Below are 16,426 nucleotides of genomic sequence, written 5' to 3'. Positions count from 1 at the left end.
TGAACTTGTTTCAATTGCCTAATAATATTTTGCTGACGTTCAGCATATTTTGGTACAGGCAGGCCCACCCCAACCCTCATTTACATACATTCAACATGTGTGCAACTGTGTATATGCAAGTTATTATATTATATTATATTATTATTTATATGCTGCCCTATACCTGGAGGTCTCAGGGCGGTTCACAGAACAAAATCAAAAATTTTTTTTTGGGTGGGGGCGCTTTTTCGACTTCCGAAATTTTCAACCTATGAAGGCGCCTTCAGAACAGATTATCTTCATAAGTCGAGGTACCACTGTAATCAAAATCAAAACAACCCAATAACCCCCATCCCCAAAAACCCACATTTTAAAGGGGCATAGGATGGCACATCACACCGAACCTGGAAGTGACCCAGAAATGTCATAAAGATGTCGCTGAAACCTCACCGAAAGGGTGGAACGGGGTGTTTGCAGGATTTCTCAATGGGTTTCAATAATACACGATTTCACCGACATGCGTGCTGCCTCAGAATGTAACCGCTCGGTAACGCCCCCCCCCCCGGGGGGGAGTGGCTGCCTGCATAGAATTTAGGCTGCTATGGTGCATAATTTATTTTATTTTTATTGTTTGTTTACACAGAGCGCTCACAGCAGTTAAAGAGAGGGGAGCTTGTGTGAGAGAGAAAACAGAGTTTACCTGGCCAGCAGTGGCATACGTAACTCTCCACGGCATCCTCGCAGGTAGCATTGTTGAGGCACGGGTGGAACCAGCAGAAAGGAATTAACGTTTCACAGTGAAGGCCCATATATCCGCTGCCTGTACAGTTGCAACTATACCTGCATTGCAATAAAACAGATTAAATCAATGCCATCCTCGGTCTGCGGGCTCGTCTTTGAAAACTCAGTGCTCGTGCAAAGATTTCCAGACCCACATTTGCTTCCACCCTTCTTTTTCAGCTATTGCATCTAGGCCCCTTCCCAGTATGTTTCTTTATTTTTTTATATTGAATCAGATTCAGAATGTGCCCTTTCATACTTGACTGCCTCTTCTACACTCTTGCAGCAGTCCATAGCCCCTTGGATGTCCCATATCCATAGAGAATGAGCATGTGTAGGAGAGGTGCCTGGAGAGAGAGACTGTTTATTACAGAGATGGGGAACCTGTAGCCCAGGCATCCCCAAACTTTGGCCCTCCAGATGTTTTGGACTACAATTCCCATCTTCCATGACCACTAGTCCTCTTAGCTAGGGATCATGGGAGTTGTAGGCCAAAACATCTGGAGGGCCGCAGTTTGGGTATGCCTGCTGTAGCCCTTCAGTTGTTGTTGAGCTCTGGCTGGAGATGGGAAATTTATTATTATTATTATTATTATTATTATTATTATTATTATTATTATTTGGTTTGCCTTTAAAGGCAAGCCTACCAAATTCACACTTTTCTCAACAACGTGCCAACCGAAACACAGCTATTCTTTGAAATTTGCACTTCTCTGCATTTTGCAATAAGGTTCTCTGCCCAAGTACTATGTGCAAAAAAATGCATATACTAGCGTAACATTAAGAGGTATATATTAAGTGCAAACAGGGGAAATCGCTTGCAAAATGTACATATTAGTCAAAGCAGCATACAGAAACATGTTTCCTAGGAGAACTTTGCACTAAAATGTGGGTGAATTTTCATGAGGATTTTCTTTTTTTAAAATGCGAATTGTTGTAGAAATGTGGAGAGAGAACTGAATTTAAGACTGGAAAAAATGAGAAACTTACAGAACTGAAAGGAATAGATTTGTCCATCCTTAGCTCCAGCTTCCATCTGACCCAACTAGCTGGGTCAATGAATGGTGGGAATCACAGAACCACAGTTTCCCCAGCCTTGATTCATCAGAGCATCTTATAGCTATACATCTATTTACACCTTCTGATTTCCTGTCCAAGTTCCCTCTTCATTTTCTGCCTATCTCACTTACTTCTCCATTCCATCTTAGCAGCCTCCACTTCTCTTTTTCACAATTTGCCTAGCACCCAATGCTTCATATTTCCAATGAGTCGTACTTCTTAAGACTTTATCTATAATATGCATTTCTTTTTCGCCAATATAAAATCAGAAAACATAATACCAGTGTACGGCAAGTGTTCCTGAGTAAGAAAGTTTCTAGATGAGAGGTTCACGTAAAAGGCAAACCATTCCCGCCCTCCCTCCGCCCCCGGTAATCCCTAGATCTGACATGAAATTTTGCTTCTTGTTTGGGTGAAAACCTTACATTTGAAATGGGCAGGTTTATACTTCCAATAGTCAAAAGGTGAACTTTTAATTTTCACAGTTCATGTTCATATGCATGCTCCTGAATTTGCACCCACCAGTCTTCAAATTTTATCATTCCCCCAAATCAAAAGGTCTAGTTAAAAACAACCATCACTGTTCAATACAAAACTGTCTTGAGAGTCACCTTTGCAAAGTGTGCATGGATAGTGTCATTAAATAGTTTAGTGAGTGGGTGGCACTAGCCTTTGTAGTATCTGGCAAGAGCCTGGAGTCTCCTGTTATTGTTCTTTTCCTTTTTTTAAGAGAGATAATAAACGTTTGTCTAGCTCCCTGGGCTGGTGTGTCCTCTAAGCCTTTCATGACACTCATAGTGCTCATTTGCATTTCAGTTTATCTAATGAGAGCAGAAAACCTGTGTCTTTATTGGAAAGATTAGTTCGGTGGACAGCTTTATTGGCATACACCGACTCCATAGTGGCATAAATAATTGCTATTGTTCAATTCAAGCAGAACAGGGAATTCTCCCTCTGTGTGACATCTGTTCTGCCGCGACAGGAGAACGAAACGCTTTATGCGTTCAATGTTTAATTCCAAAGTCTGCTTTTGAGACCGCTCAGCTATTGATCAGAAACCCTTTCAATCTGAACAGGTCTCTCTTTTTTTAAAAAAAAACACCACCACAATTCATTGGATTCAGATATTGCAGTTATCTTGAAATGGATTCGTATCCAATCATTGGGAAACTCTGGCTCAGCTGTCACTGAGGTGGCAAACCTCTCTTTATCTGGGACTTTGGGCTGTATCACTTCAGCCTACTGGTCGGGTGTCTCCCATGAATAAATACACCCCCATACAAAAATGTTTCCTGTGCAAAACAAAGTGGGTGTCAGTGAGGAAGGTTCTAGCGTAGCCTTTCTCTTGACATGCTGGTTTGGTGTTTTAGTCAGGAAGAATATTCAGTCAGCAGTTTGAAGTTGTGTAACCCAGCCATAGGTTTGTTAGCTCCATGAGAACCAGGCAATATTTAACTGGTTTTAATTTGGTAGTCTGTATTCTGTTTCTCACATAAACAAATTCAAAGTTTTGATACTTTAGTGGGTTTTGTTTTTTCAGGGCTTGCCTGGCAGTTGTTGCTAAGTAGTTGCTTTGATACCCAACATCTGGGAGACCACAGGTCTCCCATCGCTGCTTTAGACACTCTAATGCAGGCACCCCCAAACTTCGGCCCTCCAGATGTTTTGGACTACAATTTCCATCTTCCCCGACCACTGGTCCTGTTAGCTAGGGATCATGGGAGTTGTAGGCCAAAACATCTGGAGGGCCGCAGTTTGGGCATGCCTGCTCTAATGCATGGATGGCTAAATCTGCGCCCTCCAGATGTTGCTGAACTACAATTCCCATCAGGCTTGGTCATCATAGCCAAAGGATTATGCCGTCAGCAACATCTGGAGGGTACAGGTGAGCCACCTCTGTTCTGACGTATAAGTGGAGCTTGGTACCTGACCCCATGGGTGTTCATTGAAGCAGGTATTTAAAAAGAGGCTGGATGTCCATCCGGCAGCTGTCTACCAGCTCCATCTGGTACGCAGGCTGAGACCCTACCTTCCCACAGACTGTCTCGCCAGAGTGGTGCATGCTCTAGTTATCTCCCGCTTGGACTACTGCAATGCGCTCTACATGGGGCTACCTTTGAAGGTGACCCGGGAACTACAACTAATCCAGAATGCTGCAGCCAGACTGGTGACTGGGAGTGGCCGCCGAGACCATATAACACTGGTCCTGAAAGACCTACATTGGCTCCAAGTATGTTTCCGAGCACAATTCATAGTCTTGGTTCTGACCTTTAAAGCCCTAAATCAGGGGTAGGCAACCTAAGGCCTGTGGGCCATCCACGGCCCAATTGCCTTCTCAATCCGGCCCGTGGACGGTCCGGGAATAGGCGTGTTTTTACATGAGTAGAATGTGCCCTTTTATTTAAAATGCATCTCTGGGTTATTTGTGGGGCATAGGAATTTGTTCATATTTTTTTCCAAAATATAGTCTGGCCCACCACATGGTCTGAGAGACGGTGGACCAGCCCACAGCTGAGAAAGGTTGCTGACCCGTGCAAATGGCCTCAGCCCAGTATACCTCAAGGAGCGTCTCCACCCTCATCGTTCAGCCTGGACACTGAGGTCCACCTCTGAGGGTCTTCTGCTGGTTCCCTCCCTGCAAGAAGTGAGGTTACAGGGAACCAGGCAGAGGGCCTTCTCAGTAGTGGCACCCACCCTGTGGGATGCCTTTCCATCAGATGTCAAGGAAATAAACAACTATCTGACTTTCAGAAGACATCTGAAGGCAGCTCTGTTTAGGGAAGTTTTTAATGTTTGATGTTTTATCATGTTTTTAATATTCTGTTGGGAGCCGCCCAGAGTGGCTGGGGAAACCCAGCCAGGTGGGCGGGGTATAAATAATAAATTATTATCATTATTATGACAATGTAAATTCCAGCACTAAGCAAGAGGGTGAACTAGATGACCTGTATAGTGGCATAAACAACAGCTACTGTTCAATTCCAAGTCCAAATCTAAAGCTCTATTATTTTATTATTCATTACCTCCAGTTTTGAATGCCTAAAATATATTCCTAAGAAAAGCAGTCTCCTTTGCACACCATAAATGGAAGGATTTTTCCATTTTGGCTGGGTTGAGGTCTCTGCTATATTTCTAAATATACACAGATTCTAGCTGGAATCAATGAAAAGTCAAATTTTCAGAATAATAATAATAATAATAATAATAATAATAATAATAATAATATTCACATTCTCAGCCTACTTGGCCTAGAGGTGATTCCAGTCTATTAGGATAAAGGTAACAAGTGCTTGTCATGTGTTGTAAGCACATTTCCCAACACTGAGATTACGTACCCGTTGATACCATCAATACACTGCCCCCCATTGAGGCATGGCTGACTTGCACACTCATCAATGTTGACGGCACAGAGATCACCCAGGAAGCCAAGTGGACAGGAACAGTAATAGCCACCCAGTCTATCATGACAGGTTCCGCCGTTCAGGCAAGGCTGTGACAAACACTCGTCAATTTCCAGCTCACAGTTGATACCTGTGGGAAAAGACAGATAAAGGGGGAAGTTTGAAGGGTGCACATCAAAAGCACCTGTTCTGGAAAGTGATTTTGATAAGAGATGGTTGCTTTGCGAGACGTCAGAACCTTTTGGTTCTCGGATCTTACAACGCTTATTTTTATTCCAGTTCTTCTTGTTCCTAGAAATCTTAAGTGCCCAGTAGCTATTGGTGATTAGGAAATAGGGTCAGGTAACCACACTGACAGAAAGTAGATCTCTTTAGTCAGTAGAGCATGAGAATCTTAATCTGATGGGTTCGAGCCCCATGTTGGGCAAAAGATTTCTACATAGCAGAGGGCTGGACGAGGTGATCCTTGTGGTCCGTTCTAGAATTCTCCTCCTCTACAGTTCTATGATTGAAGCTCGGTGGGTAAGGCGGCCCTGGGGGATGCCTGGCTCGCTGTCATTTTGCTGTTATGCCAACAAACAATAGTTAGTGTTTAGTTGCCTCTGTTAAGTGGTATTGAGATGCTGTTAAGCTTTCATCAGTATTTGCCATCATCATGGCCGTTGTGGTGGCCCAAGCTCCCTTTGGGGCCGCCTCACCCTAAATGCATTGCTCTGAAGGATTCCATCAGAGCATGGAAGTGAGAAGTGAAATGTCCCTGGAAATCTTGGGCGTGTTATTGCTGCTACCACGAGGGCAACAGGAGGTAAAGGTAAAAAAAAAAGATATAAAGGACCCTTGGACTGTTAAGTCCAGTCAAAGGCGACTATGGGGTTGTGGCGCTCAACTCGCTTTCAGGCCAAGGGAGCCAGTGTTTGTCCACAGCTTTCCAGGCCATGTGGCCAGCATGACTTAACCACTTCTGGCACAATGGGACACCATGACAGAAATCAGAGTGCACGGGAAATGCCATTTACCTTCCCGCCGCAGCAGTACCTATTTATCTACTTGCACCAGTGTGCTTTCGAACTGCTAGGTTGGCAGAAGCTGGGAGAGAGCATTGGGAGCTCAGCCCGCTGTGTGGATTCGAACTGCCAACCTTCTGGTTGGCAAGTCCAAGAAGCTCAGTGGTTTAGACCACAGCGCCACCTGTGTCCCTGCAACATAGGACTTAGGAAATGGCCATATAGCTACAGCTCTTTCCTTTCAAAAACTGTGCAGAGGGGGGCAGCAAGAGGGGGAAGGTGGCAACTGTCTGCCGTATGTGCTTTAGTGCTTTGCACTGGCCCTGATATTTTCTACAAACTAACTAAACATTAGAACCACAGAGTTGCTCCATTGATTTTTCTAGCTCTGTAAAATCTACATTGCCCACAGGTCTCCAGGGTTTCAGGTGGGAATCTTAATCCCAGCCATACCTGGTTGAATCTGGGACCTCTTGCTTACAAGGCATGGGGTCTGTCACTGACCTACAGCCTTTCTAAAGTCTGGGCCTTGAACTGATATTTATTCTCTTCTATCTTGCATCATGCAGATTTTTTTAAAAAATAAAATAATTCTATTAAGGTACATGGAAGAAACTATAAAACTTAGTATCTTTTCCCTGTTTTTTAGCCAAACCAAGACTTTTATCTAAATACAATAAAAACACAAAAAGCAAGGAGAGAAAGATACAAAGAAAGAAAAAGGGTAGAGAGGTTAAAAGTGAAAGATAGAAAAATAAGATTCATAAAATAATTTTTTTAAGTGCTCATGAACTGCGCCTCATGAAATTCTTCTTTCATTTGGCACCTTTCGTCTTGATTTCTTCTTCTGATAATGGTAAAATAGTGCAAGTTCATGCCTTGATTTTGGCTCTTATTCATCCTCATAAATTGCTGCAGTTTGAGCTGCTGGCAGATTAATTCTGGGTGTGTTCTGTTCGCTACCCTGATGTGCAGTGCCCTTGGCTGTGCTGAGTTTGTTGGGTATATCTCACATGCTTGTTCTAGTATTGGCATAGCTCAGCTAGTGCAAGCGTAGCAGGGGAAGAGGATCCCAGTTGCCCACTGGTATCTGGCTGCCATGCCATCGAGATTTACTGTGAGCATGGCAATTACTACAGAACAGCTGTTGGTTACTGAAGGCTGTGTTGCTCTGGTCCTATCTACATGTTGCATCATGCCCAGCTCCATACTGATGACATTATATTTACAAGTTCAGGAGAGCATTATTCCCCTCCCCAATGATTGTGCTGGTGTTCCTCGTGTTAGCATTGCTGTCATATGCTGAAGCAGCTTTGTGCTATCCCTCCACCATACCATCCAACAGCACAGCAATTCTGGAGCAAAGGTGAAAAGTATCCTCATTTTTTAAAAGGAGTCAGTGAACTGCCAGTGACTAAAAAGGGGGGGGGGCAAAAAGGTAAAGGACCCTTGGATGGTTAAGTCTAGTCAAAGGCGACTATGGGGTTGCGGCAGTGGCGAAGCTGCATGCTCCGCTACTGGGGGCAGGTGGGGGCATGGCACGCATCCCGGGGGCATGGCACTCCGCCCGCGGGGCGTGACACGCATCCCGGGGTGTGGTACGCCGCCCGCGAGGTCGTGGTGCACATTCTGAGGGCATGATGCCCGGCGCATGAGGGTGCGCGGCGCGTGTCCGGGGGGCCCGCTGCGATGGCACCCTACCAGAATAGCGGTGCCGGGGGCGGTCCACACCCTCTGCACCCCCGTTCCTACGTCAGTGGATCACTGGATGTATGGGGAACATCTTTCAAACTGAGAATCGTTGCTATGTCCCACAGTCTGTTAACTCTACCTACTGAACAACTGTGTGAGCCAGTTTTAAGACTAAAAAGGCCCCATCATAGGGTTGCCATATTTCAAAAAGTGAAAATCCGTACACAGAAGTTGTTGAGATTTTCTTGATTTTCTTGTTTGGGGAGGGGGGCAAAGTTGTTGAGTTTTTGAACTACTTCTAAGGGAATTCTACGCCTCCGACATTGGTTGCCTTATGTCCAGATTTTCCTGGACACTGCCCAGATACTGTTTCCAAAGGCTGAACCCTGGCTACATCCGGGAAATTCTGGACGTATGCCACCCCTACACCATCATTACATGAAGCAAATCTCTGTCTTGTTTTGTTTTGTTTGCTCTATGAATTCATCATAAGGATTTTTATTTTTTTTTAGTGTGCATTTGCCAAACTATGTCTAGTGACCGTAAATCTGTCAGGGCTTGTTAACAGCAGCTCCCTGTGAACATTTGAAAACACAGTGACAAAAATAAACGCAGTGTGTATCGAGAGTCTCAGCATAGCCAGATTCAAAACTACGGGCCGAAAAACAGCCTGATTATTAACATGAAACCACAGGATTTGCTATGTTGGATCAGGCCATTGGTCTGTCAAATCAAGTAACCGGCCTTAGGCAACTGAGCGAAAAGTCCTTTCCATCTATAAAATGTCTAGCCAATGTGATGGATTATATATGGGAGGGATTCCCCCCAGTCTCTACTGCTGTAGTCAACTTGTAAAAACATGGGATTTTAAGAGACATGGAAGAGGAGGAGGAGGAGGGAAAATGGATATGGAATTGTTTTGGCATTTGCATGCAATGCCCTGCCATAAAAGTTATTCTATGAAGCAAATTAGGTATACTGTATTTACATTCCTCTAAATTAAAACAAAACAAAACCAGAAGACTCCAGTCGGGTGAATTTTAAACTTAAGTATTCTCAATTAAAGAAAGGGGATATGCACATGTTATAGTTTGGTGGCAGACTTATCTAGCAGACAAATGATTCAGATGGCTTTCACCTGGAATTTGGAAGGTGATGATAGAGGGAAATGGCTCTCTTCCCCCAACTGGGCAGCATGTCACTTCCTAGCCTTGGGCAAATCATTCTCTCTCTGCCCCAATTCCCCATCTGTAAACAAAATAATAGCCTACCTAACAGCCTACCAAATATGGGCCATGTAAGGTGGCAATGAAGGAAACATTGTGACCCACACAAACTTTTGTGGCTATGGCAGCTTGTGTCTCTAGTTATTCAAATAAAAGTACAGTCATACCTCGGGTTACGACCACCTCGGTTTGCGAACAGTTCGGGTTACGAACTGCGCAAACCCGGAAGTGTTTTCGCCGCGCGCGCGCAAAGCGCGAAAATCACACTTCGCGCATGCGCAAAATGGCGGCGCCCATAGCGCTCAGTTTGCGAACTATTCGGGTTACGAACTGCGATCCGGAACGGATCGCGTTCGTAACCCGAGGTATTACTGTACTGGACAAGATCCAACAAAGTGTGGGGTATTTATCCCAGTCAAATCCAACAATTCATATTGTTGATTTGACTGGGATAAGCACATAATAGGGGCTGAAGCTCATAGTGTTTTCCTGTGGTACTTCCTAGAGACGATTCTGCGAGAGCCACTGGCGGAGGAAGGGAGTGCGGTGGGGTGCGGTCCGCCCCGTGTGTCAGCCCTAAGGGGGGTGCCATCGCCACTCGCCCCTGTGGGCTTCTAACCCCGCCCCTGCCCAGTGTGCCGGAGCAGCTAGCTCTGCCTCTGACGAGATCACTTCCCTTTTGTGCCCCAACAGGAAGGGGCATAACTTAATATGCTCTTCCCTGCCTCGGCGCACACTTTTTTCGACCATGTCTGTAATGTGAGAGCATCTGTGTGTCTGAGCTCTAGCTCTAGCTCAGACTCCTTTTTTAAGCTAGACTTTAGTATCCGTTAGTAACTTAATTAGCATTTTCAGCCTGCCTATGTCGTGCTGCTGTATTTGCTATTCTTGAGTGAGTAAATGTTAGTTTCACCTTTTCACTAAAAAAAAAATGTGTGTGGTTATTATTTTGAGGGGGAGAAAAGTGGGGTTAATACCAGGAACATCCAGTCTGCCTTAAAGCATCCTGGATTATTAATGCTAAAAGGCTAAAACTATCCAAGCTCCCTTTTAATCTTCAAAGGAACGGCGCTCTGCTGAACTCACTAACATGAGGAAGGAAAGATAAATCTTCTCCTAGCACAGTGATGGCGAACCTATGACATGCGTGTCAGACGTGACACGCAGAGCCCTCACTGCTGGCATGCATTGGCCCATTGGCCCATTCGCGCTGTTGTTGTTGTCCCCCCCCCATTTGTTCTCCCATTCCTCCTACAGCTTGTCTCCGCTACAGCTTGTCTCCGCTGTTAAAACCCAGATCCTTTTTGTTGTTGTTGTTGCTGCTGGTAGCCAGAGATTGGTTTTTTAACCCTTTCTGTGCTGTTTTTTTCTGGCGCTTTGGCAGACTATGATTGGGTGTAACAGCATTCATTTTTTAACCTGTTCTATGCTGGTTTTTTGGTACTTTGGCAGACTATGTCGGTGCTGCGTGTTTGTTCCAGTGAAGGTATTATTTGTCATTTATTTCTGTTCTCTCCCCCCCAAAAAAAGTATGGCAGCTTTGGGGCACCCCCCAAAAAACCCCCAAAACTTTGGTCAGCAGCTCCCCCCAAAAAGTTCAATAACTCTGGTCACTGTGTGATAAATAAGGGTTTTTTAGTTTGGTTAGGTTAAATAATTAGTTTTTGGTTTATTTAATACAGTTATATATCACAATTATACATTTTTATTATTTAAACTATAAATATCGCAAAATTGTGGGGGTTTTCTCTCTCGAAGTGACACACCACCCGAGTTATGCTTGGTTTTTTGGCGAATTTTGACACACCAAGCTCAAAAGGTTGCCCATCACTGTCCTAGCATCTAATCAAATCCCAACAAATGTTGACCAGATTGTGGGGTAAGCATTCTGACCATCGGAGTCTATGGCATGGAATAAAGCAGGAAGGGGATCGTGCAAGGATAAGCAATCTGCTGACAGCTCACTCTGTGTCAAAGTGGCCGGAGAGCCGGGCCAGAGCAAGCCACTGTAGAGACTTACGAAGGTCCCTTGCGTCAGCTGAACCCTGATGGGCTGGCAGAAGCAATGCTACCCCCAGGTCAACTAGAGAGCAACACAGCAGATGTCAGCTCAGCAGTTCCTCCTGCTCCAAGCAACTAGAGAGCAAGGCCTTTGGAGATTCCAGGTGCTTAGGGATGGAGGAGAATTTTGTTCGGTCCACATTTTAAAGTGAACCTATTTAATTTCTAGTTTGTGGATCTGTGAGCACTTCTTTGTGGAGGAAGCCATGGAAGTGAAATGGATATAAAACTTGCGTAGAATCAGAGTGTTACAAGTTAGCTTTAATAGCTATGTCATGAAAAAGATGGGACCAATAAACTTTATCAGGAACCTCAGAAATAGCCAGAGCTGAAACTCAGTGTTTTATAAGGCCAACATAGGCTGGAAAGTTTAATATCTCCACTGGCGAACCCACCCACCCACCCACCCACACACACACACACACACAGCCAAGTCTTTGTTTGATCTTTCTTATCAGAGTGCCCTTGCCTTTCTATATAAAACATGGGGTGGACAGTGTGGACTTGGGGAGCTCTGGAATACTAGCTAGGATCAGATAAAGGATCTACCACAATTCAGATCTGGGAGATGCTTTAGCATTGTGTGGCTTGGCCTGGTCTCTGCATGGAGACCATCTACATTGTCAATCCCCTACGCTCAGCCGTGCTTTGCAATGTGAAATCAGGAGCATGAGAAGCCACTGTCTGGACTAGATTTCCAAATTCTGCCGTCTTTGGATTAAAGAGCATTAAAAGTAATGGTGAGATGCTACGTTTGATCGCCAGCCTATCCCGGCACCAGTTGCGTCCCATTATTCAACAGCTGTGCAGCACATGCACCGTCAACAGAGCGCACATGTGCGGTGCATTATCGTAATAAAAATGCAGATTCCTCTTGCAGCCACCCACCCCTCCTCCTCCTCCTCCGGCTGCCTTAAATGTTCCGCCCTCCCGTTATCCCTGCACAATAACCTCTTCCATTTGTGTGAGAATTATGTGAGACATTTCTCAGCTCTTTGAGGGAAGAGGCACACAGCATACCAGCCGCGTAAGAGCAGCCTGCAGAGCCCACGGAGCAAGTAGCAACCCGGAGCCAGTAACGAGAGCATTTGGTTAGCATTACCGCGGTCGATTTATTGCAAGTCCTCGGCATACACATCAAAAGTTATAAGCTTTTTAACATCCTGGGGAAATGAGATGAGGCTGGATGATTCCCCACTGTGATTCATGGTGTCAGGCTGGGGTAATAGCAATAGGCAAGCTCCCTCTGACAGACTAAATGAGGATTTTTATTACCAGCAGGGACACCTTGGGGGTTTCATCCAAGAATCCCTCTGGCTCGTGCATTTAACACATCTCATGGCGAGGTGCAGAAAAGCAAACAACCACAACAACAAGAGCCACCACCAAAAAAAAAAATGAAAGGCTTCTGATAAATCACTCCATTAAGCAGACTTTAAAATCCAATATTTTACTATGGCAGAAACAGCAAACTACCCCTTTATGGAATTTTTACCCTTATTATTTTAGTCATTGCTGCTGGAAGCCGTTCTCAAGCCATATGTCAACGTATGTAGTCTCTTTGGGTCTGTGTTTTATGCCCCACTTTCTTTCCTCTGTTGCCTCTACTTTCAACCCTTCTCATGCTCCTGACAATTCAGCGTTGCCAGTGACTCCTGGGTTTCCCTGACTGAAGTGACTGGAGCAGAGGGAGGGAGAGGACAAACACACATTAAATGTGTTGCCTCCAAAATCTGGGAGAGGGCTGTCAAGCCAGAGAGGAGTCCTGCAGACTGCTTCTGTGTGCATATCTTCCATGTGCCTAAAGTTGGTTTTGTGGTTTTTATGTGGGGAAGCCTTTTTTAAGAGTCAGAATGGGCTGCTCTGCAAAGAGGAGACGGGGTGGGTGGAACAGGAACCAGACTCGACTCTGCAGAACACTGAAAATTTAAGGGATTTGGGAGGAACCAAAGCAATGAAGGTCTTAGTAGGGGATAAGGAATGAAACTTGGTCCAAGTCCCAGGAAGGCTTAGGATCATTTCACAGGCTACAGCTGCTGCCCCCAACCATGAGCTCCACATGAGCTTCCCTTGGTTTGCAGAGGTTAAAGCTCTTGACGAAGCAATCCTAAATTCACCTGCCGCTGAGTAAACTCAGTTGAAAACTGCGGCATTTTCATCTGAGAAAGCATGCATATGACAATGCTATAAAAGGGAAACAATGTTGCTTGACTCCGGTGAATGTAAATGCATGCACATGAACACGATATATGCCAGTACAGTGGTGCCTCGCAAGACAAATTTAATTCGTTCCACAAGTCAATTCGTTTTGTGAAAAATTCATCTTGCGAATCGTGGTTTCCCATAGGAATGCATTGAAATTTCTTTTTTTGCCCATAGGAATGCATTAATTAAATTTCAGTGCATTCCTATGGGAAACTGTGATTCACAAGACGAATTTTTTGCAAAACGAATTCGTCTTGCAAGTCACTATCAGATCACCATCAGATCGCAAAACGCATTCGTCTTGCGAAAAATCCGTCTTGCAGGGCATTCGTCTTGCGAGGTACCACTGTACACTCCTTCCTTTCTTCCCAGGCATGCACACAAACACACACACACAGAGGGGGGGATTCACATATCCAGATAATAAATGGTGCTGAGTAAGTTTGAGTCGCAGCTTTTACACAATGTATCCAACCACTTCCTTGGCAAGATTACACCGTCTGTTTTCAAATTTTTAGGAGGGGAAATGTTAAGCTCAATTTACAAACACATCCTTTGGAAACTAGTAATGGGCGGGCGGGCGGTGTGTGTGTGTGTGTGCCTCCAGCAGTGCTCCTTAGTGTGAGGACAGAGGTTACAAGTACACAGGACTGTCCCTTTTTCAGCTCTGACATGTTTGAAGATAAGCAATCAATGCCAAAGCATTGGGATGACCAGTGGAAATAAACTGATAAAAGTTATAATAAGACAGAGAGAGGCAGGGAACCAGTTACTGTTTGTGAATTGGCTGCCCAGTGTCTCTTCACCATGCCTGCTGGGCAACCCCAGTCCTGTCTAAGCTTTGGTTCTTCCCTAACTCGAACCTTGTCCTCTCTCTCATGGTCCCTGGAGGTGAGGGGATTATGTCCCGCTGTCCATCAAGGAGTCCATCCCTGTGCTACAACCTTAGGCTTGGCTGAGAGTCACAAGTTACAAATGCAGCTTCCTCCGTACGACAGGAGGTCCGGGTCGAATGTGATCATTTCAGAGCAGCCATGCTGGCAGTTAATGGGCTTTTCCTTCCTTCCCCTCTCCAGCTTTTCCTGTGGTTCGGTAGTTTCTCTCATCACTTGGCCTGAGCTGAGACACCTACTGGTAACAGCAGGGAGGCAGGAAGGCAACATACTTCTTGTTTGAAATAACACTCAGTGTGCGCATGATGGATCTTAACTGAAGGCAGGCTCCCAAATGAAACCAATGTCGGTCAACAGAGGAGATCTGTTTTTGCCTTTCTACATACCCCTGCACTCGTGGCTGGGGACGGGGGGCGGGGATGGGACAGTGGCTTAAGTCTATTTTTAATCCACATTCCTCAAAAATGCTTGCAGCCATCATAATGTCTTTGTATACCGTGCAGTGTCTGCTGTTCTTGTCTCGTTAGCTCCCTAGAAATTGTCCAATAAACCTTGTTTGTTTAGGAGTGTGTGTGTGTGTCCCCATTTGTTTTTAGATAGTGCTGTACAAAATATCCGCCACCTTTTACTTCCAGCTTGGAAACTACCAGTTTCTTCAGGGAAACGCTAACTTACTTTTCTTTTTTTAAAACTGGCACGGCATAGCCTCGAACATTTCTCCACTGAAAATGGGGACATCCTATTCCATAATCATCATTTTATTATTTATACCCTGCCCATCTGATTAGGTTGCCCCAGGTACTCTGGGTAGCTTCCAACTAATAAATAATAATAATAATAATAATAATAATAATAATAATAATAATAATAATAGAACATTAAAAAAACTTCCATATGCAGGGCTGTTTTCTAAAGGTTGTATAGTTACAGTACTTATCTCTGTTGCTCAGGGGTTACATAACTCCATACCCTCCCAACATTTCTCTGGTGAAAATAGGGACACCCTGAGGAAAATGAGGACATTCTGGGATCTAATCAGAAACCAGGATGGCTTCTGTAAATCCGGGACTGTCCCTGGAAAACAGGGGCACTTGGAGGGTCTGGTGTGGTATTCTTGTCCCTGTACTATAGTTGCTTTTTCTGTGCTATTTTTCCCCTTGGAAGCTGGTCTTTCCTTCCCAGATCAATCACATGGGTGTTTTAACTTAATCAGCGACATTGCAATCTAATTTTGCTGCAAGATGCTATTGGTGAGGGTGAGTGAGGGAAAGTGCAGGGGGAGCACTGTTTAAGCAAATATTTTCACAAGGAGTGGTGAAAAAAATATCCCCCCCCCAAAAAAAAGGGCACTGCCAAATTGTTCATAAGAAACTCCAAGTAGTTGCAGCCCCGTGTTTTTAGTCTGCATAATGCCATTTAAACATTGTTACCGTCAAAAGAATCTGATAAGTTTCTGTCATGTTATTGAACGAAACAAGGATGGAAATATCCTAGCAGTGCTCTGCTATGAGACATACTGGCCACATCAAAATCTGCTGAAGAATTTAAGTCTATTGATTTTACTGAATAGCTAACTCTATGCTAGCCTATGGTAATTTGCAGGCAGAGCATGCCTAAGCCTAAAAAACTGGCAGGATTATTATTTTCTCCAACAAATCATTTTTTATTGATTTTCAAATTTTTCAAACTGATCACTAATTGAAACAAATTAAATTAAAACAAATTTAACATTTCCCCAAATCTGAACAAAGCTGTCAGAATTAATTTAAACTGGCATAAATTTCTTCTAATCCAGACTCAGAGTGGCAGAGGAAAAGCAAGCCCTTTTCACCACCCATTTTTCCAGGGTAAGCTCTGCAAAATTGTCAGGTCCTGTGACCAAGATAAACTGAATTAGGATCCAGTTTAAGCCTAGTCTCACCCCTGCTACGGAAGGCACATTTTCAGAGTTTATATTGGTGGTCTTGACTCAACTGGCCAAGACGAGATTAGGAGTGATGCCAGTGTATCTCTGGCTGAGCCAGGATGCAAAAAGGTACAGTAAAGGACCCCTGGAACCGTTAAGTCCAGTCGAAGGCAACTATGGGGTTCTGGCGCTCATCTCGCTTTCAGGCCGAGAGAGCCAG

At 44.5% G+C, this 16,426-nt stretch overlaps 1 protein-coding gene across 1 annotated transcript in view; it reads right to left on the bottom strand.

The window, feature by feature from the left end:
• Positions 1 to 16,426, bottom strand: part of CRB1 (crumbs cell polarity complex component 1) — a 103,762-nt gene that overhangs the window by 76,972 nt on the left and 10,364 nt on the right. The window contains exons 4-5 of the mRNA XM_060277451.1: positions 5,154 to 5,349; positions 680 to 819 (exon numbers count right to left, since the gene is read on the bottom strand). Of these exons, the coding sequence (XP_060133434.1) occupies positions 680 to 819; positions 5,154 to 5,349 (336 nt within the window). The remainder of the gene's footprint in view (positions 1 to 679; positions 820 to 5,153; positions 5,350 to 16,426) is intronic.

The sequence above is a fragment of the Zootoca vivipara genome, chromosome 7, assembly GCF_963506605.1.
Source record: "Zootoca vivipara chromosome 7, rZooViv1.1, whole genome shotgun sequence".
Lineage (NCBI taxonomy): Eukaryota > Metazoa > Chordata > Lepidosauria > Squamata > Lacertidae > Zootoca > Zootoca vivipara.
Note: the sequence above shows the minus strand (reverse complement) of the source record. Positions and strands in the feature narration are given on the sequence as shown.